Raw genomic sequence first — 10144 nt, 5'->3', positions numbered from 1 at the left:
CTTGTCGGTGGACAATCAGCCTTAGAAGGTCGCGTAGAGGTGTTCTACAACGGTTCCTGGGGAACAGTCTGCGATGATGGCTGGAGCTCGAGTGACGCCAGAGTTGTATGCCGAATGTTGGGCTTTCAAACAGCCGTTAGGGCCACCACCAACGCCAAGTTTGGAGAAAGTTCTGGAAGTATTCTTTAGGATGATGTTGGATGTGACGGGAATGAACGTAACCTTGCGGAATGCTATCACAGTGGGTATGGCATTCATAATTGTGATCACTCAGAGGACGCCGGTGTTGTCTGTAGTAAAGGTGAGAGCGTGTGTATGAGTTTAAAGGTTAAATCTTCATTTTAGACTAAATTAAGAGCTCTGCTTTTTTTTTTGACTTATGTTGTATTTCTTACATTCTTTTCTTTTACTGTCACGAAATAAGACATCTATCTTAATGTTCTAATATCCCTTTTTACAGTATCAACTGCTTTCTATTTTTTTTTCTTCTTCTTCGTCGTCCTCTTCTTCCTCTTCTCTTTCTTCTTCCTCCACTTCTTCTTGTTCTTTTTCTTCTTCCTTTTTCATCATTATCATAACCGCAGTCACTTGTTATCGTATGTTATTTCCACTCTTATTCTTGTGACATTCATTATCATTATTATTATCAGCATAATTGTCGCAATCTTTCGTCGTCTTTGCCATTATTTGAATTTTGCTATTGCATGGTAATGTTATTACCGTTGTCATCGTCTCCATAGTTTTCCTATCATCATTCGCATTATTTTCACCCGAATCAGTCGATGCGAGAATTGAAATTCGCCTTGCAGGTGGAAGGGAGCAAAATGAAGGCCGAGTAGAAATGCTGTATAACTCATCGTGGGGTACACTTTGTGGGCGAGGATGGGACTTAAAGGAGGCCGACGTGGCCTGTCGACTGTTAGGTTTCCTAGGTGCTTCAGACGTTCTCCATAACACTGCATTCGGCGAAGGGACTGGGAAGGTATTTCTGGAAGACATCTCGTGTCTTGGATCGGTGGTCACCTCGATGAACTGTACCTTCATGTCCCTAGAGGCCGTCGACTGCCCCCATAATCTGGATGTTGGAGTCATGTGCAAAGGTGAATGTTAATAATTCATTTTATATCAAGAATTCAAGTACGAATTTACATTGATTTTAACAATTACCATCGCAATCAGTGATTTCAAGGTGTAAATCAATTTGGTAAATAAAATTAGAATATGACAATCGTTTGATTCTTTGCATACTTAGTAGAGGCGCAATTTCAAATTGATATCCTTCTTTAATTAAATGGTCACTAACATGCCAGTGTAGCTGATGGGGAAGTGGTAGATTGCCAACGTGGCAGATTTATTTTTTTGCCTGTCACGTGATTTTTCGATGATTGATTGGGATAACGGTGCTGACCTTTCGCGTCTTTTTCAGTTGTCAGAAAATAGTTTCAAAGAAAAATTTAAAGGACATGTCCGCACTAACAAAAAGTTTATATGAATAAAAAGGGAAAATCCAAGAAGCATAGCACTACAAATTTCATTAAAATCGGATGTAAAATAAGAAAGTTATGACATTTTAAAGTTTCGCACAATTTCACAAAACGGTTATATTCACATCCTGGTCGGTATGTAAATGAGCAAGCTGATGACATCATCCTTTCACTGTTTCTTTTGTATCTTATTACATGAAATATTCTACTTTTCTCCTCATTGTCAAGTGAAACACAAATTGATTCCTCCCTAAACATGTGGAATTAGTATTATTACCATATGGTTAAGTCATGTTCGTCCTTATTGTCAATGTGTAAAAAATGAAACATTGTATAATTCAAACAATATAGTTCAAAAGAAATAGTGAGTGAGGGACATCATCGGCTGTGTCATTTGCATGTCACTGCGTTGTGAATATCACTGTTTTGTGAAAAATAAGCGAAACATTAAAATTTCATAACTTTCTTAATTTACATCTGATTTGGATGAAATTTTCAGCTTTATGCTAGTTTGATTGTTCTCTATTTATTCAGATCAATATATTTCTGGGGTTAGCTTGACCTGTAAGGGCTGATTAGAGATATAGAGATATTTATATGTCGCTTGTTTCAATAAAATGAACATGTATTAAAGTAATTATGGTAATAATTATTGTATCATAATCTGCGATGAAAATAATGAGTATCAGTATATTATCACAGAACCAATACTCGAAATGGCGATAATAGGTAAATTAGTAAAAGAAAAGTTAGGGCCAAAAAAATTAGGGCCAGTTTATCCCCAGCTAGAGCATATTGCCACCTTTAATCCTTTAAAGTTATATACGTGAACCAAAATCTTGTGTTATATAACAGTTTATAGTCATTCAATATTCATCTTGTAATTCCTTACCTATAGAACAGTTGTTTGCTCCTTGAGAAAACTTACAATATGATAGCAGCCCAATTCATTATATTAAACATTTCTTTTAACTTCTTGCCCAAATATTGAATTTTAAAATATTTCTTGTTAGTAACATAACATATCACTTTTGTCAGTTTGTTTGATATACTGTATATGTTGAGCTTTTTTCATATGTGTTTACTTTATATTGTATATGGACCTTATGAACGAACAGTATTGTCATGTTGACAAAACTGAATATGGGCTATCCATCCGTTTTGTATTTTTATTTGTTTTCATCCCAAAAATTACTACTGCTACTACTACTACTACTACTACTACTACTACTACACGACTATCACTGGGCTTGGCTTTCTTAATGTGAATTCTATGAAACTAATGCAATATTTTGCATTGACTTGAATATTCCACCGCCTGATCGATACTGGGCTCATGATTATTTTCATTTTCATTTTTATGCATTTTTAGGTTCGGTGATGTCGATGATGTCCTCTAGCGAAATGTCGTTAACCAGGAATCCACAAAACTACTCTGAACACCAAGATGGAACATCGAACTCGATACCACCTGTTGAAAAGAGTTGTAATCCTTATTTGACCCTCTTATTGGTTGGAACGATCCTGGCAGTGATTTGCGCTATTTTGGTTGTTGCAGTTCTCTTCGGGTACTATCGTAATAGAAAGCTGAAGGCGGCGATGAAGATCCTAGATGAACAGCTTTCCTCGAATGTGACTGGATTCCCGAAAGAAGATTCATCATATGAGACACTCGACCTGCCCAAGATCTCAACAGGAATACACCTATACACTGGCTTAAAGGTATCTGGAATTAGCGACGAAGACCAGGTCTACACAGAAGTGGCCTTTACGAAGGATTGTGATGACCAAAGTCTTGGTTGCAGTTATAAATCTTCAAAACCCTCTAATGGCATCCAGTCTAAGGCCGGCAGGTTTGGTACTCGAGAGTGTGACATTCCATTGCCATCGGAACCGTATGACTCCACATATGCTAATTGATGATAACGTTATTCTAAGTATCTTAGCCAGGGTAATATAGGAGCGCCTTGAGCACCTAGCAAGGTGGATACGTGCGCTATACAAATTCTGTATTATTATTATATATCTTCTCTCGTTTTCCACTGGCTTTATACATATAGGGGGCATATGGATCCGCAGTCATGACAAAATATAAAGGACAAAATTTAACATGGAATAGGAAAGGGGTGACATAAAATATACTTTTTAGTAGTTAGTCCAAGTTATCGCAGAATATCAGAAAATCCAAAACTTTTTCAAAAATTGCCATATCTGGCCCCTCAAAATGTTCTGTTTATTATGCCACTGCTTGGTTATGAGGTTAATTCCATATTGTTCTATTTCTCATTTCAGTCTTCATTCTTTCGCCATTCTTTTGTATACAATTATAATTTTACCCCACTTTAAAAATGCACCTTCTGTATAAAATACGTTCAATATGTTCGGTACCATACTGTCCACTGTGTTGGGTAATTAATGGTAATGTATGTTGGCAAAATAATATATATATATTCTGGGCAATTATTATCCAATTGAGCATATCTATTACCAAATTATTAGTTTTTATTACCCAATTTGGACAAAATTTAACCATTAGCTGTGTGGACAGTATGTTTCCCAGTGATGGTTCAAAGTTGGGGCCTTCTTTTTGCCCAACCTTGTTATAAGAGCGTACGTAGTTTGTGTATATTTATTCATATACTTGCGATCATTAGAATAAGTTATATGATTATTGTATCCAGGAATTTATAAAATTCATGATATTCTACTCAGACGAAATGTAATTTGATCAGATTGTATACCAAAATGATGCAGTCGCACCAACTTTAATCGACTACAAACTGACCGATGGTATGCCAATGATAATATAGTTACAGCATTTGTGTCTCGGTGAAGTATAAAGGCTTAGTATTATATTTGAGGTCAAATCCAACCTAGAACAATGTTGATTCGAATAAATAAAGCAAAAATCAAACTAGCATAACGATGAAAATTTCATCAAAATCTGATGTAAAATAAGAAAGTTATGATATTTTAAAGTTTTGCTTTTCACAAAACAGTGATATGCACAACTCAGTGGCATGCAATGGAGACAATCGATGATCTCCCTCCCTCACTATTTATTTTATAGTGAGTGGATGACGTCATCATTCTCCTCATTCGCATATCGACCAGGATGTGGATATAACTCTTTTCTTAAATGAAGCGATACTTATACATGTCAAAACTTTCTTATTTTACATCCGATTTTGATGAAATTTTCAGTGTAATGCTTGTTGGATTTTTCTCTTTTAATTCAAATCAATTTTTTGTTGGGATGGATTTGTCCTGTAAGATCTGTGTTAGTGGCAATTACATTCATACACTAAATACTGTATATAGAAAGTAGCTTTCTGTAATTTTTACACATTTGCCTGCAACAAGAACTATGAATAATTTTGTTTAATTTGTAATTATGAAATACACAAAATAGCACTGTCGTTGATACATGAATATTCATTGTGTGTTTATATAGACCATCCTATATTCTTACTATTTAATACGATGGAACAGAATATTGCTGCTTGAAAATATTAATCCTTATAAATATTAAAAGAACGCACTTTAAACAGCTTTTGTTACTCTCATTTCTTTCTGCAGTATTGAATTAGATGCTAGGGTGCATATGTGAGCATGCGTATACTGAAAAGCAAATGACATTGTGTAACAAACTCTCAGGAAGGTAGGAGGGCAAAGATCGAGTGAGTTTGAGTAGAGCGCATACATTCGTAATTCTGACGCTTCGTTATTTCGAAGGTACGAATATCCCAGAGGTTTGGTATTCCGAAGGTTCTTAATTTTGAAGGTTCGTTAGTCCGAAAACAAAATGAGGTTCGTAATTCCGACGGTTCGTTAGTCCGGAAACAAAATGAGGTTCATAATTCCGTAGGTTTGTTATTCCGAAGGTTCGAATATTCCGAAGGTTCGGTATTCCGAAGGTTCGTAATTCCAAAGGTTCTTAATTTCGAAGGTTCGTTATAGTCTGAAAACGAAATGAGGTTCGTTTATCCGAAGGTTCGTTAGTTCGAAAACGAAATATGGTTCGTTAATCCATGGAGCTATTAAGAGCTGTTAATAGCTCTATGGTTAATCCGAAATGAAATGAGGTTCGTTTGAAGTACTTATTCTATTCATGCATTCCATGAAGTTCTTAAGATATTCCTTTTTAGGTTATCCTCTCACCCATACTTAAACTACTCAGCCTCACATAACTTACTCACCCACACCTAATCTGTTCACTCTCACACTTACCCTGGGCACGCTCACCCACACTATCAAATCTCACCTACCCTACTCTCAGCTTCACTCAAACAACTCACTCTCACACATACCTATCCTACTCACCCTCAACCTCACCAAAGCTACTCACTCTCACCCACACTCTACCAACTCACTCTCACCCACACCTATCCTGCACACTCTCACCCTCGCCTAAGCTAGTTACTCTCACCCACACATACCATCCACACTCTCCCCCACACCTATCAACTCTCACCCACACCTGCCCTCGTCACTTTTACTCACACATACCCTACTCATTTTCACCCAAACATAACCTACTCAATCTCACCCACAACTACCCTATTCACTCTTACCCTCACCCAACCTACTCACTCCCACCTTTACCTAACCTATTCGCTCTCATCCAATCTTACCCTAATCACCCTCACCCACACTTAACCTACTCACCCTGACCATCCATACCCTTCTCACTCACTCCCACCAGTGCCCTACTGACACCCACTTCAAGCCTTTTATCTCACCCACACCTAACCTACTCACTCTCACCCATACCCTACTCACTCTCATCCACACTTACCCTACTCACTCTCACCCACACCTACCCTACTCACTCTCACTCTTACCCACACCTACCCTACTCACTCTCACCCACACCACCCTACTCACTCTCACCCACACCTACCCTACTCACTCTCACCCACACATACCCTACTCACTCTCATCCACACTTACCCTACTCACTCTCACCCACACCTACCCTACTCACTCTCACCCACACCTACCCTACTCACTCTCACTCTCACCCACACCTACCCTACTCACTCTCACCCACACCTACTCTACTCAATCTCACTCTCACCCACACCTACCCTACTCACTCTCACCCACACCTACCCTACTCACTCTCATCCACACTTACCCTACTCACTCTCATCCACACCTACCCTACTCACTCTCACCCACACCTACCCTACTCACTCTCACCCACACCTACCCTACTCACTCTCACCCACACCTACCCTACTCACTCTTACCCATACATACCCTACTCACTCTCACTCTTACCCACACCTACCCTACTCACTCTCACCCACACCTACCCTACTCACTCTCACCCACACCTACCCTACTCACTCTCACCCACACTTACCCTACTCACTCTCACCCACACCTACCCTACTCACTCTTACCCACACCTACCCTACTCACTCTCACCCTTATTCACTCTCACCCACACCTACCCTACTCACACTCACCTACACCTACCCTATTTACTCTCACCCACACTTACCCTACTCACCTACTCACTCTCACCCACACCTACCCTACTCACTCTCACCCACACCTACCCTACCCACTCTCACCCACACCTACCCTACTCACCCTCACCCACACTTACCCTACTCACACTCACCCACGCCTACCCTACTCACTCTCACCCACACCTTCCTTACTCACTTGAATATTTGAAGAAAAAAGTAATAGTCTACAGAAAAGCATTATTCATGAAGACTGACAATAGATGACAAATAACATGCATGTCACTTAAGTGAAAATTCAGGGAATAACTTACTGAACACTGTAATAATTGACAAGAGAAATTCATATGCGCAGAATGCTACAAACACTGGTAGATTACTATAAGAAATTGACTTTATATCAAGCAATATACAACACCAGATGTATATGACTTATGGTTCTTAAAAGCGATACTACAGCTGTTGGACTGGGGAATCACTGCAGCTCTCCTTAGCATTATCCCATTCCTTAAAATTCCTTTTACTACAAAACAAATAAGTTTAATACTGTCCAAGTGCATGCATATTGTATAATTACCAGTTCATAAAAGAGCACAAGATGAATAAAGAAAGGACTGCATTGCAAACTGCAGGTTAGATATTACTGAGCATTCCTGATTGAAAAACAACTTGACAGGTGCAATATGCCTGAAGAGAAGAAAATGTAGAATATTGGTAATCATACCCCCCCCCTAAGAAAAATATCAAATAGAGTAATGAAAATAATTGAGGATCTGATTGAGTAGTACGCAGCAACATGTTCCAGTTATGTCCACATTTATGTGTAACTGACGAACAGGTTCAGTATAAAACACAACAAAGTGCCCCTGACAATATATTACTGGACTTAGTATAAATTATGGACTTACATTGGTTAGGCTATGTAAATTTTACTCGGACCTAGCTATCACCACGATGTGATCATAGTTTTAGAAGGGGTGCGATTATAATATATCAAGTACTGATGTCACCTCAGTGGAGATCTGTCACGTATGGTACGGTAAACCGCAGCGTTATATTCACTGAGGTGACGTCACGTACGGCTTAACAGCAGCGCGATTGGGTAATTTGCTTGATTTATGCGTAGATTGCACGAATCACTCGTTTTGCTCTCTACAATGCCGTAGATGCATCAGAGCTGTAAGAAGCATTGCGAGTTTACCATAAATTCAATGCAGACTTTGATGGTAAATCTAAAAAGACTAAAAAGATATCGCCTGGCTGGGAAAAAGAAATGTTACATTTAACCATCGTGGTAGACAATATCTGTATGACATCTGAGTGAAATACTTTAAAGATGGTATAAAGGTAGACAAATTGCATAGGCCTACACAATGCAAAACATGATGGATTCACAAGACATTGCGCCATCTATTGGTTAGACCGAACAGGCCCAATTTCGAATTTCGGGGTCCGCATCGAGAGCCCGGGGGGGGGGGGCACTTACATTGACGAGTGGATACCATGCGCGACCAAAAAACACGTAAAAAGGATGTCTTTTTCACGATAGGGCACGTTACGTACGTAACGTGATAAGGGTGTCAAAAACGTAAAAATAATGAAAAAAGGGTATCTATTTCGCTAGGACAATTACGTGTTTAGGGTCGAATTTGCAGGGATGATTAAACAAAATTAAAATGTTTTATAAAGGATGTCCTTTTTGCCCCAACACTTCGTGTTTAGAGTCCAATTTGCGCGAGGTGTAGAAGATGGGGTCGTACTAAACCAAATAAGGTAAAGCCGACGACCGAAGGACCCGTAACAATAAAACATTCCTGTACTTGTTTAGGGGTTCATTTCAGGGAATATTTGCCAAGAGTATCGTTTTGTTTCCAATACTTGTTAAGGGTAGGGTTTCACACGCCAATACTTGTTAAGGGGTGCATTTGCAGAATATGGAAATTACGTGTTTAGGGTGCTTTTCGAGACCCCATGGTCGCGCATGATATCCACTCGTGAATGGAACTGCCCCCCCCCCCCCGGGCAGCGCACAATAGTGTACTGTAGTGTGACTGTTTGTGCTTTAAAAATGAAAACCATATGGAAAGAATTCACCCCCAAAATGCCCTAAATTTTGCAAAGAAATGTTAGGGCAAATTTCTCTCCCACCTCCTGGACCCTAGTAAACAGCATATGTAAGCCGTGTTGACCAGCGCTGAATATAAATCGCTTGAATGCATGCACATTAGGACTAGCATGTACAATACAGATGCAATTTTTTCCCGTGAGGCATTGCGAATTTCGGCCAGTCCGCTGCAACCGATGGATGGCGCAACGTGTTGTGAATCGATCAAATTGTGACTGAAGTCTTATCACTTTATGTCACTGTCACATGAAGAAAACCACCTCCCGATCGATCTATGGTCATGGTAATCCTGATGGTAATAAAGTTATAGGCCCGTATTCTGAAGTCAGGATTTACCTTAATCAAAGCTTGTCTGGGAGGGGCTATTATGCCCCCTCCCTGATATCTCGGCCATGGGTCGCCCGATTGCCTCGAAATGCACAAGGGTCAAGAATTACGTAATCTACAAAGTAGTATGCTAACTTTACGAAAGTCCTTGTATTTTTTTTAAGTAATGAATTTGTGCTAATTTATGCTACAAATCATAGGTTTCGGTATTTCTTACTAAATAAAGCCTCTGGGATAGCAATATTGGTACAAATGTCTTTCATAGCTCCCTCATCAATTCTTAGAGAAAAAAAATAGGTTGTGGTAGATTTGTTTTATGTATATTATCATTTTTCTAATGTATTTCTCTGTTTTTTGTCAATCGTTTTCAGATGCATATATGTGGGTGTAGTGAGAGAGTGTGTATATATTTTTGGTAAATATTTACAGATTTAAAGCCATAATACTTACCAGAAAGTATTTACGTATACACAGTCATATAGAAATGCGAAATTTCAGTGACATGTGTTCGGTAAGAGTAATCTGACACCAGCACGGTAGGTCCAATCTCCATAAAATTGGTATCAAAATGTGCGGGAAGGATCTTTTTAACAAAAAAGTCTTTATATTTTGTATGTAAATATTGAGGCGCTAGGTAAGTACCGATACAATTTCGACGGGTGGGGCATTATACCCCTCCCCCGGAGTGTTAGGGTTAAATAAGAACATGGTATAACTCTGTGCTGTGT

At 39.0% G+C, this 10144-nt stretch overlaps 1 protein-coding gene across 1 annotated transcript; it reads left to right on the top strand.

The window, feature by feature from the left end:
• Positions 1-811: 811 nt before the first annotated feature.
• On the top strand, positions 812-5029 carry LOC129267266 (galectin-3-binding protein B-like). The gene is made up of 2 exons (XM_064104100.1): positions 812-1100; positions 2857-5029. Exons 1-2 carry the CDS (start codon positions 842-844, stop codon positions 3402-3404), a joined length of 807 nt encoding a protein of 268 aa, XP_063960170.1. The 5' UTR covers positions 812-841; the 3' UTR covers positions 3405-5029.
• The last annotated feature ends 5115 nt before the right edge of the window (positions 5030-10144 follow it).

This window comes from Lytechinus pictus, chromosome 8 (assembly GCF_037042905.1).
Source record: "Lytechinus pictus isolate F3 Inbred chromosome 8, Lp3.0, whole genome shotgun sequence".
Taxonomy (NCBI): domain Eukaryota; kingdom Metazoa; phylum Echinodermata; class Echinoidea; order Temnopleuroida; family Toxopneustidae; genus Lytechinus; species Lytechinus pictus.
This window is presented reverse-complemented; position numbering and strand designations above follow the sequence as displayed.

Coding starts and splice junctions, on each gene's coding strand:
- LOC129267266 (XM_064104100.1), top strand. CDS start 842: ATGCTGTATAACTCATCGTGGGGTACACTTTGTGGGCGAGGATGGGAC. Junction 1,101..2,856: donor TGTTGGAGTCATGTGCAAAG/GTGAATGTTAAT, acceptor ATGCATTTTTAG/GTTCGGTGATGTCGATGATG.